A 26603-nucleotide genomic window follows, 5' to 3' on the forward strand; every position below is an offset into this window, starting at 1 on the left:
ACCAGAATAGACCAATCACAACAGACTGGACCGTCTGACCAATCATACCAGAATAGACCAATCTCAACAGACTGGGGTATCTGACCAATCAGAGCAAAGTAGACCAATCAAAACAGACTGAGCCATCTGACCAATCATACCAGAATAGACCAATCACACCAGACTGGACCGTCTGACCAATCATACCAGAATAGACCAATCACAACAGACTGGACCATCTGACCAATCATACCAGAGTAGACCAATCACAACAGACTGGACCATCTGACCAATCATACCAGAGTAGACCAATCACAACAGACTGGACCACCTGACCAATCATACCAGAATAGACCAATCACAACAGACTGGACCGTCTGACCAATCATACCAGAATAGACCAATCACAACAGACTGGACCGTCTGACCAATCATACCAGAATAGACCAATCACAACAGACTGGACCGTCTGACCAATCATACCAGAACAGACCAATCACAACAGACTGGACCATCTGACCAATCATCTCAGAATAGACCAATCACAACAGACTGGACCATCTGACCAATCATACCAGAATAGACCAATCACAACAGACTGGACCGTCTGACCAATCATCTCAGAATAGACCTGTTACGTCCTCAGATGACATAGAGGTATGAGGAGGACGTAAGTTAATTCAACGCATTCTCATCCTTTGGCGTCATATAGGTGACGCCATATGACATTTCGTCGAAATCTTACGCACATGGCATCCTTTAGCGTCAATATAACACGCACTGTTATGGGTAGGTTTAGGTCTGGGGTCGGGTTACGGTTATGACGCCTTGAGATCTGCGTCTCATATTCACGCTAAACGATGCCATGTGCGTTGGATTTACACGCGCGTCACCTGTATGACGCCTTGGGATCTGCGTCTCATATTGATGCTAAAGGATGCCATGTGCGTAAGATTTCAACGAAATGTACAAGCGTCACATGTATGACGCCAAAGGATGAGAACGGGCTGGTTAATTAATAAAATTGAAAACAGACTCCTATAGTTTTGATCTCTGGGGAATAAACTACTGTGGGTGAATGACACCAAGACAACAAATTACTGCAAGCAGGTGGTTCGCTTTATTTCCAACACGAACGTTATAGTTTACATGAATAAAAACAAACAAACAAACTTAACAGCTATAGACACAAAAACATTGAAAAATAAGAATTGAAATAAGCCACAGAGAGAAAGAAAATGAGCGGTGCTAAACAAACAAAATAACAAAACCAAAACACACTAACTTAGCCCCACTCTCTAAACTCACTGAAAACAAAACCAGAAAATAAAGAATTCTTCAGCGCTTAACACGCCATAACTAAAACTTCACTAACTACCCAAACAAAAATTACACAGTTGCACACGCTCCTTCCCTAGTGTGTCTAACAAGTATAACCCTACGTGCATGTAAGATGTAGGTCACGTGACGTACTTTCCTTTCCTCTGCTCTCCGGGCTGGTGCAGACAAAAAGTCCTCTAGTAAGAAAACACAATCAAATAAGGACGCAAGCGAACCACCACAAAGTCAGTATTTCTCAACAACAGTAGCATGAGCCAACAAACACTCCAAAAGCTCCTCCTCTTCCGATCTTCGGAGTGCCTTAAATCCTGAACCACAGCCGATGATTGGTGGTCTCCGACCAATAGCAGCACCTACAAACTCAAGGACAGCAGAGAGCGGGAAAACAGAAAGAAACCAACAGCAGAAGGGAGAAAATGCAGCAACCAATAAAGTAACGGGGAGGGACAAAAATGCTAGCACGTAACACCCGCACCCTTAAAATTAAACCTTATACATATAATGGTTTATAACGTACACAAAACAACCCCTCACACGAGTTATGCTCTAGAAAGGGCATCCGCAACCACATTATCCACTCCCTTTTTGTGCCGAATCTCAATATTATAATTTTGAACTACAAGAGCCCATCGCATTAGCCTTTGGTTTTGGTTGTACATTCGACACAGGAATGTAAGAGGGTTGTGATCGGTGTACACAACTACAGGATATGAAGTCGACCCAACATATACTTTGAAATGCTGCAATGAAAACAACAAAGCCAAAGCCTCTTTCTCAATTGTAGAGTAGTTACATTGATGTTTGTTAAATTTCTTAGAAAAAAAACAAACTGGGTGCTCAATTCCTTCCTCGTCCTCCTGTAACAACACAGCGCCAGCTCCAACTGCGCTTGCATCCACCTCTATCTTAAAGGGTACAGAAAAATTAGGGGCAGACAACACAGGAGAGCTACATAACAAATGCTTAACGGTTTCAAAAGCACACTGACTCTCAGCTGACCAAATGAATTCTTTTGCGGGGCTGAGCAAGTCTGTCAGGGATTTTGCAACAGAAGAAAAGTTCTTACAAAAACGTCTGTAATACCCTGTCATTCCTAGGAATCTTCTTAACTCACGACGTGTAGTAGGCGCAGGGAATTCTTTAATAGCATCAACCTTGGCCTCTATGGGACGAACTTGACCTTTCCCCACTTGCTTACCCAAGTATGTTACAGTCGCTTTACAGAACTCACACTTAGCCAAATTCAAAGTTAATGAAGCATCAGCAAGTCATTGGAATACCATAGTCAACACTGACATGTGTTCAGGCCAAGTAGAAGTATAGACAACCAGATTGTCTAAATATGAACTACAATTAGGTACATTTGACAACACTGTATTCACTAACCTCTGAAAAGTCGCAGGCGCATTTCTGAGGCCAAACGCCATAACATTATATTGTAGGAACGAGTCTGGCGTAACAAAAGCAGATATGTCGGATGTCCTAGGTGTCAAAGGCACCTGCCAATAACCTTTGAGCATATCAAGCTTTGTGACAAATTTAGCAGAACCCACATTGTCAATGCAGTCCTCCATCCTTGGCAATGGGAAACAATCTGGTACTGTTACAGAATTCACTCTACGAAAATCGGTACAAAATCGAAACTGTTCCATCAGCTTTTGGAACCAGAATACATGGAGAGCTCCACGGACTCACGCTGGGCTTTGCAAGATCCTCCTGTAACAAATACTCAACCTCTTTCCTCATTGCAGCCCTCTTTACAGCATTCATCCGATAAGGATGCTGCTTAATGGGAACGGCATCGCGAACATTAATGTCATGATAAAGCACATCAGTTTGCTTAGGTACATCCCCAAAAATCTGAGGAAAACTTTCAATCAGTGTTACAATATCCACACGCTGATCCTCTGTCAAATGACAAAGCAACTTGGAGGGGTCAGCTAAAATCTTAGAATTAGACAATGGTGTAAAAAGCAACGGGTCAACCTTTTGTCTCACCTCATCAGCATCAAACTCAGCATCACCAGGAAATGATGGTTCTGTCTTACAACTCACGGCAACAGATGAAATCACGGGCCCTGTGTTCTCCTCTGAACAATGAGATGCTTCCTTCCTGGAATGGTAAGCTTTGAGCATATTAATGTGACACACGTTTCTGCCTCTTACGATCAGGTGTTTTGATGATGTAGTTCGTGTCATTTTGTTTACCTACTACCTCGTAAGGACCAACAAAACGTGCAGACAATGCAGACCCCATAATTGGTAACAACACGAGCACCTTATCACCAACTGAAAATGATCGTGACACTGCTGCTTTGTCAAAATGTTGTTTCATGCTAGACTGAGCTTCGGAAAGAGCTTCTTTGGCACGAGCACAGGCTTCCTGTACTCTTTCACGAAAACAAGCCACATAGTCAAGAATGTTCTTTGGAGGAGTTAAACATCCAGACCAAGCATCTGCTCCTTAAGAACTTTCAGTGGTCCTCGGACACTATGTCCGAACACAAGTTCAGTTGGACTGAACCGTAAAGACTCCTGAGTGATTTCACGAACAGCAAAAAGGACAAGTGGTACTCCCTCATCCCACTCATTCCCCGTCTCACAACAATATTTCTTCAACATGGCCTTAAGTGTTTGGTGGAATCTCTCGAGCACACCTTGACTCTCAGGATGGTAAGGACTAGAGGTGCGGTGACGAACACCCAGTGAACACAAAGTTTGTGTGAACAACTTGGACATAAAATTTGTGCCTTGATCTGTTTGTACTATCTTAGGCAGACCAAAGGTAGAAAAGAATTTGACTAATGCCTTAACGACTGCTTTGGACGTAATTTTTCACAATGGCACTGCTTCTGGGTAGCGAGTTGCTACGCACATCATCGTAAGCAGGAACTGATGTCCAGTCTTTGTTTTAGGCAATGGTCCGACACAATCCACGATCACGTGCTCAAAGGGTTCCCCAAACACCGGAATTGGAACCAACGGCGCGGGAGGAATAACTTGGTTTGGTTTCCCCATAACCTGACAAGTAGAACACGTTCTGCAATACGCTGCAACATCCTTTTCCAACCTAGGCCAAAAAAAATGACGCAACACACGGTTATAGGTCTTTGTCACCCCTAAATGTCCTGACATAACATGGTCGTGGGCAAGTGAAAGCACCTGGGTACGATACTCTGTCGGCACAACTACTTGACAAACAGTAGAGCATTCTACATCCTCGACTACTCTAGGTCGCCATTTCCGCATTAACAAACCGTCTTCCATAAAATATGACGTATCCCCTTTAAAATCAGACACTGCATCAAAGCACTTCATTAAAGTTGTATCCTCCTGTTGGGCTTTGATTAACTTTTCACGGCTAACAGGTAACGAACGTGTCAGCAGACCACTAACCTCTTCTTTCACCGTTTCCTGAGGCACGTGACCGCCTACAACAACATCACCATCTGTGCACATGAACGTGTCGTCCAATGTAAACTCTGTCCCCATCTTCTTCACCTGGGCACGAGTAAACACACAGGCTGGAAACGCTTCAGGATACTTTAAAGTTAACTCTTCTGTAACAGAAGTAACCACAGGTTTATCCAACACCTCCAATACTGGTAGCACTCTACCCCCAGCCAAGTCATTACCCAAAATGAACTCAACACCAGACACTGGCAACGCAGGTCGCACACCGACGTCCACAAAACCTGCAACCAACTTAGTCTGTAAATACACACGATGCAGAGGTACCTTCAATATGTTCATGCTAATACCTTGCACCAGGATACTGGAATCCAAACAGGACTTCTCTGAAAACGGCAGCACATCCCCACGTATGAATGAGCGTGCAGCTCCAGTGTCCCGCAAAACCCGAATCTCAACTTGATCATCTGGTTGGCCACTGAAAGAAACAAAACCTTCCAACAAGAATGGTTGGTAAACAGAGTCAACAGATACTGGAAGTGTTTTTACCAAACCAACAGACTGCGCACCAGAAGAATTTAGCTGTTTCCTTTTCAGCACTATACAATCTGCAATTACATGACCCATTTTGTGACAGTAAAAACACTCGCGTTTTTCTTTAGCTGGTTCCACCCTTGTTTTAGTTGAAGCGATGTGCAGCGGAAACAATGGGGGACCATTTCTATCATTTCTATCACAACGCATGGTAGTAAACACATTTTTATGAGTCAACGCAAACTCGTCCGCTAGTATAGCAGCGGCAGATAGTTCCATCACCTTCTGTTCATTCAAGTACAAAACAATGCGTTCAGGCAAACACTTTTTAAAATCTTCAAGGAGCGCTAATTCACGCAAGGAAGGAAAATCACTAACATGACTCGAAGCGCACCACTTATCAAACAAAACCCCTTTCTCACGTGCAAATACGACAAAGGTCTGATTACTACTCTTCCTATGATTCCGAAACTTTTGTCGGTAAGCTTCCGGCACCAATTCATATGCGCGCAGAATAGATGCTTTCACGATCTCATATTTCAGACTATCTTCTATAGACAAAGTAGAAAAAACTTCCATAGCTTTTCCCACAAGCCTACATTGCAACAGCAAAGTCCACACTTCCTTTGGCCAATTTAACGAAACTGCAATTCTCTCAAATGCACCAAAATAACTGTCCACTTCCATCTCCCTGAATAACGGCACCAATGAAATGTTTTTACTTACGTCAAAAGCAGTGGTAGACAAACCACGCTCCATCGAATCTTTGCCACCTGAATCAGAAGCAGACAGGCCAGTGGACTTAGACGAAAGCTTCCCCTCCTCTAACTCCAAACGGCGCAGTTTTACTTCTTTATCAGCCTGAATCTCAAGCCGCCGGATTTCAAGCCGCAGATCAAAATCAGCTCGTCGAGCGTCAGCTCGATCCTCCGCCTCCATGCGTATGCGTACGAACCTTTACGTGCGCGCTCTCACCAGAGCCCAGTGCAGGCGGGGAAAATGGCTCAAACAGGGGTAGGCCTGTTTTAGCCTCTGCCTCAGCGTCCGCCTCAACAAGCTTAAACTCCTCATCGCCCGCCTCCGCGCATTCACGTGTGGTTATTTCTTCACTGATTTGATCTGCTTCTCTAACCGACTCGGGCAAACTCAAAACATTTAATTCTGAAAGACCGTCTAAAACGACAGTTCTAATCTCTTTTTTCAATGACTGCCGACGAACTGAGATTTGGAAGTGTTCAGCTATTGCCAAGAGATCATCTTTACGACATTTATCAAAAATGTCCAACGACGGGTTCTCAATAAATCTATGTACATTCGAAGACATCACGAAGCCTACCAACAAAACACTAAACCACATAAAGCTCAATGCTACAATACTGACAACACTAGTCACTTGAGTCCATCCACCACAGACACTCCCAGAGTAAAACAAGGGATTATGCTAACTACCGGAAACTTCCTCAATACTGAGAAAATATCCCGGATGAGCCCCCAAATTATGTTACGTCCTCAGATGACATAGAGGTATGAGGAGGACGTAAGTTAATTAATAAAATTGAAAACAGACTCCTATAGTTTTGATCTCTGGGGAATAAACTACTGTGGGTGAATGACACCAAGACAACAAATTACTGCAAGCAGGTGGTTCGCTTTATTTCCAACACGAACGTTATAGTTTACATGAATAAAAACAAACAAACAAACTTAACAGCTATAGACACAAAAACATTGAAAAATAAGAATTGAAATAAGCCACAGAGAGAAAGAAAATGAGCGGTGCTAAACAAACAAAATAACAAAACCAAAACACACTAACTTAGCCCCACTCTCTAAACTCACTGAAAACAAAACCAGAAAATAAAGAATTCTTCAGCGCTTAACACGCCATAACTAAAACTTCACTAACTACCCAAACAAAAATTACACAGTTGCACACGCTCCTTCCCTAGTGTGTCTAACAAGTATAACCCTACGTGCATGTAAGATGTAGGTCACGTGACGTACTTTCCTCTGCTCTCCGGGCTGGTGCAGACAAAAAGTCCTCTAGTAAGAAAACACAATCAAATAAGGACGCAAGCGAACCACCACAAAGTCAGTATTTCTCAACAACAGTAGCATGAGCCAACAAACACTCCAAAAGCTCCTCCTCTTCCGATCTTCGGAGTGCCTTAAATCCTGAACCACAGCCGATGATTGGTGGTCTCCGACCAATAGCAGCACCTACAAACTCAAGGATAGCAGAGAGCGGGAAAACAGAAAGAAACCAACAGCAGAAGGGAGAAAATAAAGTAACGGGGAGGGACAAAAATGCTAGCACGTAACAAGACCAATCACAACAGACTGGACCATCTGACCAATCATACCAGAGTAGACCAATCACAACAGACTGGACCACCTGACCAATCATACCAGAATAGACCAATCACAACAGACTGGACCGTCTGACCAATCATACCAGAATAGACCAATCACAACAGACTGGACCGTCTGACCAATAATACCGGAATAGACCAATCACAACAGACTGGACCATCTGACCAATCATATCAGAATAGACCAATCACAACAGACTGGACCATCTGACCAATCATACCAGAATAGACCAATCACAACAGACTGGGCCATCTGACCAATCATACCAGAGTAGACCAATCACACCAGACTGGACCATCTGACCAATCATACCAGAATAGACCAATCACAACAGACTGGACCATCTGACCAATCATACCAGAGTAGACCAATCACACCAGACTGGACCGTCTGACCAATCATACCAGAGTAGACCAATCACAACAGACTGGACCATCTGACCAATCATACCAGAATAGACCAATCACAACAGACTGGACCATCTGACCAATCAGAGCAGAGTAGACCAATCACAACAGACTGGACCATCTGACCAATCAGAGCAGAGTAGACCAATCACAACAGACTGGGTCATCTGACCAATCATACCAGAATAGACCAATCACACCAGACTGGACCATCTGACCAATCATACCAGAGTAGACCAATCACAAAAGACTGGGCCATCTGACCAATCAGAGCAGAGTAGACCAATCACAACAGACTGGACCATCTGACCAATCATACCAGAATAGACCAATCACAACAGACTGGGCCATCGAACCAATAAGCTGCAATGTGTATTATGGGAGAGTTAAAGTGTTTTTTGATTTTGGATGCATGTAAACCCATTGTAGGAGACTCCAAAACAAAATTATGAGCCTTTAAAATAGCACAATAGGGGCACTTTAAGTGTAATAATAAAGTGAGTTAATTTGGCTTAGAACTCTACATTGTAGATGTTCATGGAGGAAATAAATGGGAAAAAATGCTTTGGAACCAAGGCAGCTGAACAAATGGGTGGTAAATGTTTGCACACTGTTATATAATGATTATTTAATGCATAAATTTTGTTTTCAGGCCTGATCAGATGGTGGAGGTTATATGTGATTGTTTAGCTGTGAAGCCAACGCCCTGTGTTCATGCGGTCGCCTACAACTGTAGCAGTCCCGCCACCATCGTGAGCATTGACTCCTCTTTATTTAATATGCAGAGGCACATTCTCCACCTCACTGACTGATGTGTCCTGTCATAGGAGACTGTGAAGCGAATGGCAGACGTTTCTGGAGGGAGATATCACCTGTTTTCCGCTGCACTGGTAATCTGCAAAAAAATCTAAACGAACGTGAAAATATTCACAATTATCTCTTAAACTGACATGAAACTGAAATTACATGCAGTGGCACCAACAAGTATTTGGACACTTAAGCCTATATTCGTACTATTACCGGTAGATAACAACATTTAATTATTTTGTCAAACACACTATTTAAGCAAAAAAATATATATATATATCACAAAATTATGTTTTTTTTTAGGTTTGAAATTATAATAGATATAATGTAAAAAAGTATTTGGAAACTTGTTATTGTCAAATGTTAGTGGTTCATGTTCATACTTAAAGGAATAGTTCACCCAAAAATGAAAATTTGTTTTAAAATGAACTTTCATTCATCTTCGAAACACAAATAAAGATATTTTCTAGTGAAACCGGATTTCTGTCCCTCCATTGAAAGTCATTTCTACCAAAAGTTTTAATGCTTCAAAAGAGAAAGTTTAACAAATCTATATGAATGGACCAGTTTAATACAAGAGACTCGTTCTGCTTAAACACACAGAAGTTTGTTCTCACGCGTCGAGCAAGTACGGTTGAACTACCATTGACCATATTTAAAGTGCTTTATGTATATGCGTTGTTCAATTTATATGTGAATAAAAGTCCAAATTAAACCTGTTCATCATAAAAAGTGGCCATGTCTCTTCAGATGATTAAACTGCTTCATTCATGTGGATTTAACAATGTGAACTCATTGAAGTTGGAAAATGTTCATTGCGTATACCGTACTTTCAATGGATGGAGAGTAATGTTGATTTAAGAATATTAAAAATGTCTTTATTTTCCAAAGATGAACAAAAGTCTTACAGGTTTGGAATAACATGAGGGTCCAATCCAGTCAATGATGACAGAATTAAATGCTTTGGGTGAACTCCCTTTAATGTGATTGGACACATGTGTGAACTTGAGAAGAACTGATTCACACAGCCACTAAAAAACATCAAAACAGCAGCTGATTAAAAGTCACTGAGCAGAAATGATGAAGAAAGGTGAAATTAGTGAAGAGAAAAGCTTCTGCACCATTTCCCCACGGATGATAATTGCTTTGATATTTCGTTCCAATGACCTTCAGACATGTTTGTGTCGTCAGTGTTCAAATACTTTTTTGGTACCCCTGTGTGTGTGTGTGTGTGTGTCCCAGGGCGTGGTGGACAGCAGTACAGATGTAGATCTGCTGTGGGAGGAGATTAAAGCAGCTCGGGATGTTCTTACCCAAATTCAGGACATGCGTCAGGGTCGAGTCGGACACACAGCTGTTGAGTCAGAGGTGAATATAGTAAACATTATTCTCTGTATCAGTGTCACTGTTTTTAAACTCCCTGAAACGCCTCCATTGTAGTCTTGAGTTTCTTCCGGGAACGAACACGTCACAATATTCCTCAATTTAATAATGAATACGCTAAATAAAGGGGCGGGGCCTGGTTGAGTGAGTTAGTAGTGTGTTGAAACTAACGGTTATGGTAAGGGGCGGGACAATTCCCAAACACGCTTGAAACGCTTGACCAATCACAACACATTGATCCAGCCGACCAATCAGAGCACATTGTGCTTTTCAGAGGGAGGGGCTTCATAGAGACAGGAACTAAACAGAGCGTTACTGACAGACTGGGAGGAGAAGCGCCGCAACAATGGAGAATATGGGGAAAACTATGTGTTTTGTGAACATTCAAGCATGAAAACCTGTTCTAGTACAACCTAAAAACAAAATCAAGACTTAATAGGTCATAATAGGTCCCCTTTAACACACTTAAATACACCTTCAAAAAAGTGCACTTTGTAAGAACCTTAAATTGCATTTTAAATAATTATGTTTTAATAATATTTTGTCATGCTTTAAAGATTTGCACTAGTATAGACGTTGCATGTGTAAAATAATTTATTATAATTTTTTTGGTAGTGTGTTATTCGATATTACATTTAAATGTTTTAAATGTACTAAACTGCAACTTCATCATTACAACTGGTGTACAAATGGATTCACGAATATATATAAAATACATTACATACATAAATACATATAATGCCATTTCTATTGAAACTTGTAAGTATATTTTAGTTTACCATAAATGTTTTTCAGTACATTCAGCAGTACACATATAAAACACATGTAAAAATGTAAGTAAGTTGTAAGTTTTGTAAGTAACACATGTAAGTTTTATATACTGTAAGTGGGTCAAAATACACTCTAAAGTTCAACTAATGGCAATTAATATAAATTTAAACTATAATATATTTTCATTTAATTAAAAATAACATGCAATTAAGTGTCCGAAAACTCAGTTTGAACCTAAGTATATTATTTCCATAAGTACTCTTTTTTTAAAGTATGCTAAAGTGTACTTCATTTTCACATGTGTAAATATGTTGAGCTGAATTTTACTTTAAGAAATTCCATCATAGTATATGTCCACATTCACAAAAACATTATTGATATGATATCATGTTAGCACCATGGCACTTTTTGTTATTGAAATATTTGTGTTTCTCGGACGATTATGAGGGCTGGCAATGTTTTCAGATTTAACCTCTGCCTCCCCAGATCTCCAGGGGTTTGGACAGTCTCACTGTTTCTGAGTCCAGTCCTGTAAGTTGTGCTCTCGCTGGTCCGCTGCGCATCAAACCCGCGGGTCGAGCGTCCAGCAGCTCCAGAGACTGGCTGAAGACCCACGGCCTCAAGGGTATCTCACACGCCTCGCCTTTACAAAGTTTAATCTACTACGCATTTTACTTCTGCAACATTACAGACATTCTGACGCATGACATATGACAAATATGACATATTTCCAAGTGAAACAGAACTTTGACCAATAAAAAAGTAGGCTGACAACATATGGTCAATCGCAATTTTAATGTTGCCCGTAAATATAATATTTTTTTTTTAAGTTGGCATGAAACAGATGTTAAGCTAGTCTGTTCTTCCCTATTGTGCCGTATTTAAAAGAGTGAAAAGGCTTCTCAAACAAAAAATCCGTAAAATTTACGGTAATAAAACGGTAGCTGTGGTTGTCAGAAATTTACCGTAAAAAATACTGTAGCAACATTTTAGGTTTACAGACTTAAATTTACAGTAAAAAAAAAACATATTTCATTGTCTGATATAATGTTAATTTACCAATCTATCGAATAACTAACATCTCTATTGTACTATTGTAATACACTGACAACCACAGTGGTGATGAGAGTCACATGATGAGTCAAAGCTCATCAGAAGCAGCGTTTCCACAAGAAAATTAATACTAATATATAGAAGCTGCACAGTGTCAAACACGCAAACACTAAACACCATCATGGTAAAATTTTAAAAATGCAATAAACATTATTTTAACAACATTAAATGTAACATTAAACCCTAATGTACATAACTGATTAGAAAAAACTATGAAGAAACATAGTTATTTCAACAAAAATACATCAAATGTGAAGTGTCATGCAGGGAATTGTGGGAATGTCAATTTACAGTTTTTCACTGTAAATTATACAGTACAATGACTTTTTCACTTCCAAAAACTAATTTAAATTTTATAATTTAATGATGTACATTTAACGGTATTTTACTGTAAAATTACAGTAAATGTACACTTAGATCTATCACAGTTATTTACCATATAGTACGGAAACTTTGTGTTAACCAATTAACAGGTGTTTTACCGTTAAAATCATGATAATTTTTCCCAGTGGGCGGGGCTTAATTTTGTCCATGGAGATTTGATTGGATGGTTGTGGTCTGCTATTGGTGGATTGCTATTGGACAGGTTGCCCCGCCCTCACACCAATAAACACATCATCAGAGACGAGATGAGATGTCATTTCGATTCAATAGTCATTTTCTGAAATGCATAACTTGGACACAGTTACCTCTGGTAACAGATCGCTCTAAATTATAATGTGGACTTATAATTATAATGTGCAATATTCCATTTAAAAACAAAAAATTATTTGTAGTTTGATGATGATTTTAAGATGCTCTAAATGTTCTCAATAGTCGAGCAGTGTAACCACAGAAAAGCACAGTCTGACAATCTTCCAGTGGTATTTTTGCAGCATGTGTGCGTTCAGTCGCGAGTGTGTTTCTTGTGCGAGTTCTCTTGGCTCACAGTTGTGTGTTCCTGCAGCTCAGAAGCTGGATCTCTATCAGCTGCTGGCTCGCGATGCCTATTCTCAGCAAGAGACGTTTGTGCCAATCTTGGGAAAGACTGTTTCCTCTACCGTTCACGAGGTGATGAACATGTCCTGCTGCATTTAAGAGTCCAGTTTGAGTGCCGTCTGTTCACCTGTGCCGCAGGACTAACTCGAACTGTGTGTGTTTGCAGCGGGTCATGGTTCAGTGTGACTGGCATGATGGAACAGTGAAGAATCTGCATGTTGATCTTCCATCACTGCAAAAGTATCAGGTACATTTTATTTTACCCACAAACTCCATATGATGAACTTGGACCAGCTAGAAACCATGTAAAACCAGCTGCAACCTAACTAGAGCCATAAGCAATGTTAAGTTTTATTTAACTGGATTTTGCTGAAGTTTTTGTCCAACTATGCAGAATCTTTCAGTATTGTTCTCTTCATTTGGTGTTTCATGAGCAGAAGCGTCTGATGGGGGCTGTGTGTCTGTTTGAGAGGAGAGTGGAGTGGCTGAACGGGACGGCCAGCCGGCAGATTTGGGGAACCGTGTGTGAGCAGAGGTGAGAACATTAGCCTTGAGACGGGGGTGTCCCAATCAGTTCAGTAGCACATCACAAATCATATCATATGCTCTGAAGGGCACTGCGGAGGGCTTAGAGAACCATATTTATTGACACCCCAAGTTAAAAAAAAGTGCACTTTAGTATACTTTTAAAAAGAGTACTTATTACAATATATAAATAAAAGAATATAAGTGTGAACTGAATGTAATATTTCCAACACGTATTAATGTTATCTACAGTTAAATGAATATGTATTATAGTTTAAATATATATTAAATGCACTTAAGAGTGATTTTTTACCCACTTAAAAGGACTTAAGCACATCTTTATATGTAATTTCATACACTGCAAAAATATTTTCTTACTTAGTATTGTTGTCTTGTTTCCAGTCTAAATACCTAAAAATTATCAAATCAAGAAGCATTTATTAGATAAGTAAAATTACATAATAAATTATATCTTGTTTAAGTGAGTTTTTGCTTAAAACAAGCAAAATTATCTGCCAATGGGGTAAGAAAAATAATATTGATTCAAATGGCAGATAATTTTACTAGTTTTAAGCAAAAACTCACTTATTTTTTATTTTTATTTTTTTTTTTATAGATATAAAAAGATATAATTTATTTTATTAATCTAGTAAATGCTTCTTAATTTAAGATTTTTTGATATTTGGACTGGAAACACGACAAAAATACGTGTTTAAGTAAGTAAGAAAAGCATTTTTCAAAATATCTTTATATTTCTTACTTTAAAATGTCTGACATATTTTAATTTTTAAAATATGTTTTAACATTTATGACAAGCATTTATAGTAGAGAATAATATACTTTAATGTAATTTCTATTGAAACTTGTACTTAAATATATATATATATATATATATATGTATATATATATATATATATATGTGTATATTAAATAACACACTACAGTTAAAATTATAATCAAGTACTTTACATGTGCTTTATTTAGTATGTCAGTCAACAAGTGCACTTTAAAGCATGAGAAAAGATCATTGAAACATAATAATTTAAAATGTACTTTTATGTAAAACTTTTAATTTGACTTTTACAAAGTCACTTTTTAAGTGTCCTTAAGTGTATTTAAAGAGAGTCAATTTCATAACTGTTTCTTAACACACTTAAGTGGTCTTTTGTTTCATTAATATTATATTATCTGCAAGTACAGATTATTTTTTAAATACACTACAGGTGCACATTCAATACATTTAAGTGCACTTCTTTTCACACTGGATATCATGTTCATGCATGTCGTCCTACAGAAGCAACAGTTTTATCAGCAGACATGCAGTGTGCCACGTTTAGGGTTCCTGTCGCTTGTAGTTTTCCACTGGTTTTACTTAAGGACTTCAAAACTTTGTACAACTGTACAAAAGTAAACAAAAATAACCTTAAAATCGAAAGAAATGTAATAATCCCATGAACGGTAGACTCAACAATATACAAAACAACAACCGCCGACGTGCACTTTACAGTCTTGATGGTTTGAGTGCTTTTTAAATGCTCTCAGCAGTCAATGGTAGAAGTACAGCCTCACGCCAAACACATTGCGGTCGGCACAAACAATGTTTATCCCTGTAAGATGACCTTGAGTATTAGTGCATATTGATCCTTGTTTGCCAGCCTTTAAGCTTTGTGTAACTCCATTACAGGAGGAAGTGGAGTGTGTTTGTGTGTCTCAGTCTCTCTGTGTTTCCCTGTACAGGGTCCAGGTTGTTCTAGACATGTCTGGGATGAACACACACTACCAGCTGCACATCCAGTACGCTCTCCGGATACTCCTAGAGGAGCAGCTGGCGGATACACACAGCTTCAATGTCACTGTGTAGGTCACACACACTGTCGGCGGTTTTCACTTATTTATAGTGTGACAGATTATGATCTGCTTTGTCATTTGGTCCCAAAGTCTCCTGCTGCTTTCTCCCTAGAACTGATTTTATATAATGAGATTTTTCTCTATATATAACCAATGCCAGTCAAAAGTTTGAACATGGCCAACTGAAAACCTTTTAATCTAAAGATGCTTAGGTGCTTAAAGTTATACAATTCTGTATACAAATATAACATGGCTATTTGTGTACTAAAATTTACAGTGATAACATTTACACCCCGAAGGCTTTAGTTAATCTTCGAGGAATATTTGTAATGAAACCTGATTTTTGTCCCTTCATTGAAAGTCCGTGCAACCAAAAAAACGTTCAAGCTTCAAAAAGTTTATAAAGACTTTGTAAAAGTGATGCAAAATAATCGAGTGGTTTAATAAAGACAATGATGTTTGTACACGTCAAGCAAGTACAGTTGAGCTGGCAGATTGACCATATAATAAAAGCTGAAGTTAAAGGAGAACTCCGGCGCAAAATGAACCTTTGGTCTAATTACACATTGTTACCTAGTCAACCGTTATCTAAGATTTGTTTTCATGATTATCGAATGTAAATAGTTTTATCTCTAAAAACAGTTTAGCCTATAAAGCTTTTATAACGCTAGTATATAGGGCATAGTGTGATGACAAATAAAAATCGCTTGTTAATACCACTAACAAGGCTGAAAATAGCCCCACACTAACACGGTAGCATAATGAGGGTCCCTACCTTCAAACCGAAGCATTGAGAACTTTGTCAGTGTCCAGACAGTTTAATAAGAAGATATTTTAAACATACAGTCAACTTCGTGTATACAGGCAGAATCCATCTTTGAAATACAGCCTTTACCAGTCGATCTACGAACGCCGATCCAAGCCTGCTGTTCGCGCTCACCTTATCATTCTCACCAGCGCACTTGGATCGGCGTTCGTAGATCGACTGGTAAAGGCTGTATTTCAAAGATGGATTCTGCCTGTATACACGAAGTTGACTGTATGTTTAAAATATCTTCTTATTAAACTGTCTGTACACTTACAAAGTTCTCAATGCTTCGGTTTGAAGGTAGGGACCCTCATTATGCTACCGTGTTAGTGTGGGTCTATTTTCAGCCTTGTTAGTGGTATTAACAAGCGATTTTTATTTGTCATCACACTATGCCCTATATACTAGCGTTATAAAAGCTTTATAGGCTAAACTGTTTTTAGAGATAAAACTATTTACATTCGATAATCATGAAAACAAATCTCAGATAACGGTTGACTAGGTAACAATGTGTAATTAGACCAAAGGTTCATTTTGCGCCGGAGTTCTCCTTTAAATCTGTTGTAAAGAGATCGTGTCTCTTCAGAAGACTTGGTTCAAACCGCTCGGATAAGTTAGCTGGAATCTAGACAAAGGGTGGACATGGCTTTAATTTAAAGGGGTCCTCTTTCACTTTTTTTTTTTGCTTTAGTTACAGTAGTGTGTAATGTTGCTGTTTGACCATAAAAAAGATCAGCAAGGTTACAAAGCTCAAAGTCCACTCAAAAGGCAGATATTTTATTTAACAGAATCCACTTTTCAAGAACTACAACGAACTTGTTCATTAACATTGTCAGGGTCTGAATCGGGCTCGAAATGGTTTGAAATTGACGCCAACGCTTAGTGCTGCCAATCACGACATGCTGGGTCAGCTAACCAATCACAGCACATTTCGTGTTTCGGAAGGAGGGGCTTCATCGAAAATGATGCGTTCAAGCAGCTGAGTAGAGAGAAGCCATAATAATGTAAAATATGTAAAAAATAATGAAATTTTTAGAACAATCAAGCATGAAAACCCAAATACAAATTCAAGACTTCCCAAAAAGCGCATAATAGGACCCCTTTAACTATTTTTAAGTCGTTACATAGTTCCCATAGTTCCATTTGTGTCGTTTCATAGTTTTGATGGTGCCATTATTCTAAAATGTGGACAATAACGAAACTAAAGAATTAGCAGGAGTGTCCAAACATTTGCCTGGTAGTCTTGAGTTAAGAATTCCTCATTTTTAATTACCAAAACCGATGCATCGGGATGTCAAAGAAGAGCCTGCAGGAGCAAAATATATATAAATAATAAAAAGCACAAAAATGAACATTTGCATCTAGACCAGGAGTGTCCAATCCTGCACCCGGAGGACCACTGTCCTGTAGAGTTTAGCTTCAAAACAACCTGAACCAGCTAATCAAGCATTTACTTCCCATATATCCCATATATTATTTCCCATATCTTACTAGACGTACTGGAAACTTTCACTTCGTGTGTTGAGGCAAGCTGGAGCTGAACTCTGCAGGACACTGGACGCCTCATTGGACACCTCTGGTCTATACTTTAAATTGGCATGATATATTAATATTATGTATTTGTAAATCTAGTGCAATTTGATGCACTAGATTTAGTGCACCTGAGGTGCATTTGGTGCATAAATGCAAATGTGAACTTTTCAGCTAAATAAATGTGTCTGTGCGTGACACAAATGTGCCGGAGCAGCAGAACTGAGGTACAGGTTATAGGGAGCGCTGGGACTTTTCTCTGTGGGCGCTTGGCCGACTTGTGGTCCAGCTGTCGATCCCCAATTTAGATGCCAAGTAAATAAACAAAGGTTTTAATAGGAGAAAAATAAATTCTGACATTGTTTGGCCAGCCTATTTAAGCTGCAGTGGTAAATCCTGACAACATAGTCATAATATATATATATGAAATATACAGCAAGCAGCATTTTTTCATTAGGCATGGTATAGAAGTGCTAGTCCATCTTTGCTCACTATGTATCAAATTATGAGTCATGGTAATCATACACACTCTTAATAATAAAGGCTCTTTGATGGCATCTATGGAAGAAGCTTTAACATTCATGGAACCTTTCAAAAGGCTCTTTATAGTGGAAAAAGATTATTAAAAATCTTCACACTAAGAACAATTGATTATTTTAAGATCTGACAGATTCCCAAGCCAGGGAACGTTCTCATAACTTGAAACTTCATAACTGACTAAATGTTCTTATAAGGTTCTCTCAAAGAATGTTCTAAAATGGAATGTTTCCTTAACATTCATATAGCCAAGAAAATGTTTAAAGGTGACCTATAATTCAAAATTGAATTTACCTTGGTATAGTCAAATAACAAGAGTTCAGTGCATGGACATGACATAGAGTGAATCTCAAACTGGACTGTTTTCGCGTTCTCATTTAATTCACGTTTATGAAAAACACCCCTGAAAAACGGTCGGTTCTCCACACAATACCGACTGTGACGCAATAGTCGGGATCATTAATATGTACGCCTCCAAATATTTGCATAATGCCAGCCCTCAATGCCAGGCGGAACTGCGCAGCCGAAGCATGGCAGTTGCTCAGTGTGGATGTACACATGAACACAAAAGTATTTTTTAGTTCCTTCATCTGAGCCTCTGAAGAAACAATGGGTTAATTTTATTTTCTCTGGAAATTTCTAAAAATTTCACCGACTGTTTCCTCAACAATACAGAGCTGGCCTCGGATCGAGCCACCAAGCAACACTTTCTGATGTGTAATTGTTCAAGTTCAGACAGGTAATCTTTCTCTCAAAATCGTTCAATACTGTTTATGCATCAGTAAGTCAAGCCAGTGACTAAAATATCAGCTTCACATCGTTTCTTTTAGTAGGATGAAAATAATCGTATTTAAATTGTGAACAAATTATATACAGAAAGCGATCAGAGAACAATCTTTCCACACAGCGCAGGTTTATCTGGACACTTGCCAAACTCGTTATGAAATCAATGACGCACGTTACTGCACAGCTCTTTTTTTTTATTTTTTATTTTTTTTATTAAGTTTTCTGCAGACATATAAAGGGTGTTACAAACAACAGATGTAAAATGAAACAAGGTGTCTGAAAGAGAGAGAAAAGAAAGAAATCAACAGAACAGTTCCGCACATCAATATAGACCCTCACCAATCAGTCAACCCCCCCACCCCACCCCACCCCTAAGGCCACTCATAGCTCTAACGTAAAAAAATAAAAATAATAATAAAAAAATAAAAAAATTATATATATAATGTATATATATATATATATACTACATCATAGTGTTTGCATTGGTGAAAGCAGAGAGAGTGCAGAAACTGCTTTGCAATGATAAGATCTTCATTCTCGCGATCAACACACTGTCATCTGCTCAATGCTCATCACGGCAACATTTTATGTGATGGGAATAGATCTAAATACTTTAAAAACATCTCACGATTCGTTAATCTCGATAGCTGTTATAGTAAAAACGTATAATAGCAGTAGTAAAAGTATTCGGGAGAGTGTTTCACATGTAATGCGTAGCTATTTCATATGCAAGCATGTCAGCCAATCACAGCAGTGGCCGCGGTTACACTGAATCCCACAGCCAATCACAGCAGTGGCCGCGGTTACACTGAATCCCACAGCCAATCACAGCAGTGGCCGCGGTTACACTGAATCCCACAGCAGACACGCCCCTTCAAACAGAGCGTTCAAATCAGAGGCTAAAAGCAGGCTAGGAAAAATGCCATTTATTTCTAAATTATGATTATTTTTTATCTAAAAAACATACTAACATTATAAGGGTAACCCAGGAAACATTATAAAATAATTAAAAAAAAACATTCTAGGGCACCTTTAAAAAAAAACAAATGACATTTTGAAATTTCAAGATACATTCAGAAATAGCGTTTTCATAACTTAATGGGAAATGTTTTTAGACCATATTTTAGTTGTGTTTAGACCACCGAAATGCTTCTTGTATGACACTGGAACCTTTTGGTATCCTACTTTTAAAAGTGTCATTTATAAGGGTAGCCTACATTGAAATGTTCTCTGGTGTGTGCACATGTACCTGTGCGAATACATCACATTCATAATTCACTTGTCATGAATCAGGTAATGCACAGAATCATTGTTGCATCATCGCGCACACTTCCACAGAGGAAATGAAGGCATTAATGGCTCACTGTAAAGCCTCTGTAGCATTTATCTCCGGCGGTTAGTTGTCTGCTCCTGTTTTAGCGTAGTCATGAGCGCTCTACTTTAGTCTGGCATGAGCAGTAGTGGATATGCAGCGCACACACCTGCTCCTAATACTGCAGAGCATCATCATGTCACATGACTCAGGCCTTACCTTCAAGAACAGTGTCACTCCCTTATTTAATGAACCCACGCTCCGTAACTTTATGGCGGAGCCACTTTTACATGTATGTGTTATGGATCAGTCATGTTCTACAGTATAGCCTTTTAACGCTCGCTGTTATTCTCTCACATTATGGGGGTAAATCGGTGCCAGACTGAAGCTACCTGATGTGACTGTCACTGTAAACTTAATTTTTAAAGTTGTAATTTAAGTATTTCCATAACTTGATTGTTTATATGGCAAGTAAATGCCCAACAGGATTTGAAGTTATAGCCATTGACAGTTAGTAGCTTACATGAGGTCGTCATATGAGATTTTTTTATCCAATAGAGCGCTGCAGAGATGACGCATTTTTTTAGGTCAACCCGTAATTTAGCGTCACCATCTTTGACCCAGTTGAGAAAAATATTTTAAGGGAAAAACCCCCCCCGTTTTTGCTGTTAAAAAAACACGAGAACGAGAAAAAAAAGCTCAAGGTCTAGAGACGCATTTTTAAAAAATATTTTAAAAGTTTATAACTTGAGCGTCTTTTAAAAGACACGAGACGCGAGCGCAGCGGTTAAAGACCGATTCCATCTAGACTCCCGCGTTTACATTGAAGAACAATGCAAAGGAATGGAAAAACGCGTTCTGTGTGAACCGGCCCCTATAATAATGTTTTGGTATAGCGTTCCCATTATTCTCTGAACATTCAAAACATCCGGTTTGTTAAATGTAAATTAAAAAAATAACACTTGCAAAAACATTATAGGGAAACACAAATTTTTATCACTCTTCAAGCATTCTGGGAACGCTCTTTAAAATTTTCTCTGAAAATTCTGAAACAAATAGTTCCTTAAATATAGTATTGATAATGTTTTTGTGCTGACCTTTTGAGAAGAACAAACAGTCCATTAACGTCACTGGAAGAACTAGCCAACGTTCTGAGGACCATCTCTGTTAAGCTTTGTTCCATTTCCCATGAAAGTTAGAGTTATAATAGTTTGTAAACACAACGAGACTGTGAAAAAAAACTCTAAACGTGGCTGAATAACTACGCTGAGGATGTGAAGTGAAGTGAAGTTAATGTCCCGTGTGTTGCTGCATTCACTCTTCTGTATGTTCCTCAGGTTTGGATCAGATGTGAAGTCGTGGCAGGAGAAGATGGTTCCCTCCACCCGTGAAAACCTCCAGGCTGTTTGGCAGTAAGACCAGAGGATGTGCTTTCATGTCTCTCTCATGTTCTCTTCATTAGTGTTTGCTATTGATATTGCTCGTACTGCACTACAAGACACTTTTATCAAACTCTATAAAAATGAATGAAATCCTCCATCGGGTCTTCAAAAAAAATTACTGCATTTTGCCTTAGTGATTGCATTCTGTGTTCACTTCTCACTGCATTTCAGTGCCTGTATTTGAGCCTAGCACCTGTTTTTGTCCCCCCGTTCAGTTTAAGTTCATCCCGAAACAGTAAATCTCTGCGGCCTGTGTGTGTGTGTGTGTGTGTGTGTGTGTGTGTGTCCTAATATAGCCTGTTCTGCTTCTGGGGTCTAAAGTTTAATTGAAGCCTTGTAAGAAAGAGTCTTTTGGTGATAAATCTTGCTACTTATAAACTCCCGAGACCTCAGTGTGTGTGTGTGTGTGTGTGTGTGTGTGTGTGGGTGTACTTGTACGACTATCTTTGTGAGGACCAGTTTGAATTTTAGACCATTGGAGTGAGGACAAAGAGAGTAAAGTGAGGACATTTTGGCCGGTCCTCACTTTCTGAGACCCCTTTAAAGGCCTGTTTGAGGGTCAAGACTTGGTTTTAGGGATAAGGTTATAGTTAGGTTAAAGGTAGGTTTAGGGTAAGGGTTCGGGGTTAAGCACTTAGTTGTGATGAGTAAGGTTAGGGTAAGCGGCTAGAGATTGCATTGTGTCAATGAATGTCCTCATAAAGATAGATGTACAAGAGCGTGTGTGTGTGTGTGTGTGTGTGTGTGTGTGTGTGTGTGTGTGTGTGTGTGTGTGTGTGTGTGTGTGTGTGTGTGTGTGTGTGTGTGTGTGTGTGTAAAAACAGAACGTTGTGTGTGATGGGTACATTGAATTTTTATTTCGATTGTATGTGGGCACATAAAAAAGTAGACATTTAACAGATTATTTTCTCATATTTCTTAACTCTATATGAACAGAAATTATGGTAGTACTTTAAGTCTATTTTTCTGCTATGTGAAAAAAAAACGAGCAAAACGCGCCGGCGCGTTTCTGGTCCCCAGAGGGTTAAGGGTAGGGATTGGGTAAGGACTACATTTTGGGACAGGAATGTTGATCCAGGACCATGTCTTACTTGGCAAAATCACGGTGACCGTCAGGTTAGTGTGTGTGTGTGTGTGTGTGTGTGTGTTTGTATGTGTAGGATGGGTAGGTTTAGGGGTCAAGTTAGTGTGTGTGTGTGCGTGTGTGTTTGTATGTGTGTGATGGGTAGGTTTAGGGGTCGGGTTAGTGTGTGTGTGCGTGTGTTTGTATGTGTGTGATGGGTAGGTTTAGGGGTCAAGTTAGTGTGTGTGCGTGTGTGTTTGTATGTGTGTGATGGGTAGGTTTAGGGGTCGGGTTAGTGTAAGGGGAATATACAGAATATAAAGTTTGGAAAGTATATAAACAAATAAAATATGTGTGTGTGTGTGTTCAGGTGGGTTCAGGCGTTAGAGTGTGTGGGGGGTCGTGATACTCTGGCTGCTCTCCGGCGCGCTCTAGAGGAGGAACCGCAGGAAGAAGAAGAAGCGTCTCTGACTCGTGGCGTTTACCTCTTCACCACCGGCACGCCTGATCAACACTCGGTTAGTCGGACACTCAAGCTTCTGTTTCATCACACGCAAGACAGACAAATGTTTTGTGACTGTTATTCAAACACAGAAAAGGAAATCAGTCAGTCAGTGTTTTCAAGTCCTCCTGCAGTCAATCATTATATCCCTTAAAACTCAGCTTTGATCACCAAAATGACATATTTAAGCGTTTTTTCCTTCCGTTTTTATCACATTTCTTCATGGCTTAAAATATCTTGAATGTAACTCGACACCCTTGCCTCATTTAGTATGCGTGGTTCTATGAATATGCAAATGAGCCCCGCCTCCGCTCACTCACAGCAGCTCAGAGATCCACTGGTTGATCAGGGGTGTGTTTCCCGTAACTCGCTGCTTCACTACTATAGTACGAGGCTTTGTTGAAGAAATCAGCTTGCTAGTCACGACTGTTTCCCGAAACCATATTGTCGCAAAGTGGTCGTTCAACCACGCTGGTTAATGGTTGAACGAATGGCTGTTTGCGAATGTTCGTTTGAACGATGGTTTCCGGAAACACCGACTCGTTGAACTGCTGCTAACGCCAGAACTTGCTTCTAAACGATGCTTTTAGGAAACACAGCCCTGATTGGTTACAAAGTAACGTTTGTGACGTCAGAAATACCAGCAATTTCAAACCGTGTTTTTGAGACTGTCTTTGGTTCACTGCAGTTTTAAGGAGAAAATACTCAGCAATGCTGTCGACTTATGAATTTACAGATAGACATATGAACAACATTATCTGATCCTCAGGAATCTGTCACTGATTATGTGTCTGAGCGCTGCATCGTTTCAAACCTGAAGCTCCACGTGTGCCTGTTCACCGGAGAAGAGGAAAGCGTTCGCTGTCCCGCGCCGCGTCACGCCACACGGGCCCTGAGCCGCCTGGCACACGCGGGCCACGGGCGCTTCCTCTGGACCACCGAGACTGGTGAGGACAGGGTGTTGAAGTGAGTTTGTCATGGAAGACGAGTTCAGGTACTAAAAACAAGTTTAGTTTAACCCTCATCCTTCCCTTGGGTCATTTTGAGCCTGAAATTGAGCCAATTTTTTTAATTGAGTGTTCATTCGTCGGTGTCCAAGACCCCCATGACTTTTGTCGTATTTGAACCAGGAATACACACACACACACACACACACAAAAAATGTAATGGATTCGAGAAGTTTTGTGGTTGAAATTTTAAAATGTAGCAAATCGGGTCAAATTGACCCGCTTAGGAATGAGTGGGATGCGAGGAATGCTTCAGAAACACATAGAAAAACCAAAAAATTGCTCACAATTCAAACTAAAAATGCTAAAACTTTACCAAAAAAGTATTTATAATGTCTACATGTGTATCTGAATGCATACTGAAGAGAAACTGAGTTTAGGACCCAGCAGAACAGCTCATTTGCTCCATATAGAGCTATAAGGCCATCTAGTGGAAATATCATGTTATATTATTATTTTTCCACAAGAGGTCGGCAAAGACACCCAATGGAAGATATTCTGAGCTGAATTGAAAGATTCATGCATGAAATTGTGAATTATTTTGAATTTAAGTTGAACAAATGTGAGGAATGTGCTTCTAAATTACTATTTATTATTTATTGATTGATTAAATCTAGTAATTTAAAGGTAAATAAAATAAAAAAGAACAAAAAAATTCCCAAAAAATAGCATTAAAACATAGAAACAATATTATCAAAATGAAATAAAATAAGCTTTCTGGACAAAAAAAAAGCATAATTTTAGGGCCCGTGAGGGAAGGATTTCTTACAAAACGCGGGGGAAGGATGTTGAAATGTACAGACGATCCTTCAGTTTTGTTGTTCACCTTTTGAGGCCATGTGTAAAACTCGAACACTGTTTACTTGACTTTGCTGCTTTCCTCTCGGTCATATGTGCAGCACATGGTGCCTGAACCCAGTGCGCCCTGCAATGGTTAGTCTTGTGTTTGTGTGTGTGTGTGTGTGTGCAGTGGAAAATATGAGCCTCTTCCTCGTGTTTCCCTGCAGGCATCGTGGAGAGTGATGACATCAGTGCCCTAATTGGAGAAATGGAGACGGCCGCTGATTATTGTCAGAAGGTGAGTTCAGATCACATGACCTGGACTTGACCCGTGTGTGTTCGCGATGCTTAAAGCATTCATGGGAAACTGAAGAAAAGTTCACACCTGCAAGAAGTGATCAGTTGTTTATCGAGGATCGTCCAGGTCTTGTGTTTGCTCAGGAACAGCTGGATTTGTGGGAGATGTTTCATCGTCGGAGCTGCGTCCTCATCCTCAAGTCCGCTTGCTCAGCCGTGTTTCCATTACAGATTTGCGCAAAACTTTTGCGATTTTTTTCTAAATGTTGATAATAAACTATTGCGAAATGACGGCGTTTCCATTAACCGATGTTATGCGACTAAAACGTCATTTTTTCCTCTCATGATGATAAGTCATTTGCGACAGATTTTGGTATGTATATATGTATATCGTATGTCGGGTTTTTGTGAAATTGACGTGTTTCCATTGGGCGTATTTTCAATTTGCGCAATTTGAAGGGTAATGGAAACTCGGCTGCTGACATCAATAAATCAATCAATAATTTACCCTATTTACTTTCTTAACACACACAGGACTGTTCAAGTATGATTGAATTAAACAAAAGTGACAGTAAAGTAAAGACGTGTCATTTCTATTACAAATGAATGCTGTTCTTTTAGACTTTACACTTTCTTCTCATATATTCCTTCCCTCAAACTGCCTGGCTTCATTCCTGTTACATGCACTTTTCACAACTCCAATGGATAAAGCCTCACTTTTTTTCACTCTTGTTTCACGCAAAATGATCAGATTACGAAAGTAAAATGGATTGCGATCACCATTTCATGTTGCCTTGCCTGAGAGCTGTTGCTGATGTGCTGATTATTGTAACGCTTCATATATATGGGACTTTCCTCCATGTTTCCCTGCAGTGCTCTGAGCTACTGGACTCTCTGATCCAGAAGGGCTCCGGCAGAGGTTCAGGAGAAGCGAATTCCTCATCCCTCAAACCCCAGGCCTGGACCCGCAACGCAAAACTGCCGTGTCCCAGACCCACGACACTCAGCCTGGCTAGACTGGTCAGATCACGCCCCTCCTCATGACTCTAGATCTGTCATACCGTCAGTT

General features: G+C 39.6%; 1 protein-coding gene across 5 annotated transcripts in view; it reads left to right on the forward strand.

Moving 5' to 3' along the window:
* The window catches only part of vwa3a (von Willebrand factor A domain containing 3A), a 58105-nt gene that overhangs the window by 9350 nt on the left and 22152 nt on the right, over positions 1-26603 (forward strand). For all 5 annotated transcript variants that reach the window (XR_008804094.1, XR_008804095.1, XM_056237224.1 and 2 more), the window contains exons 9-21: positions 8698-8797; positions 8873-8935; positions 10095-10220; positions 11493-11631; positions 13066-13169; positions 13264-13344; positions 13535-13632; positions 15360-15479; positions 21781-21855; positions 23319-23466; positions 24220-24397; positions 25465-25535; positions 26408-26554. Coding sequence is in view for 3 of the 5 variants with exons in the window: in XM_056237224.1 (XP_056093199.1) it covers positions 8698-8797; positions 8873-8935; positions 10095-10220; positions 11493-11631; positions 13066-13169; positions 13264-13344; positions 13535-13632; positions 15360-15479; positions 21781-21855; positions 23319-23466; positions 24220-24397; positions 25465-25535; positions 26408-26554 (1450 nt within the window). In the remaining 2 variants the exon portion in view is untranslated. The remainder of the gene's footprint in view (positions 1-8697; positions 8798-8872; positions 8936-10094; positions 10221-11492; positions 11632-13065; positions 13170-13263; positions 13345-13534; positions 13633-15359; positions 15480-21780; positions 21856-23318; positions 23467-24219; positions 24398-25464; positions 25536-26407; positions 26555-26603) is intronic.

Source organism: Rhinichthys klamathensis, unplaced genomic scaffold (assembly GCF_029890125.1).
Source record: "Rhinichthys klamathensis goyatoka isolate OS25496 unplaced genomic scaffold, OSU_Roscu_1.1 h1tg000484l_1, whole genome shotgun sequence".
NCBI lineage: Eukaryota > Metazoa > Chordata > Actinopteri > Cypriniformes > Leuciscidae > Rhinichthys > Rhinichthys klamathensis.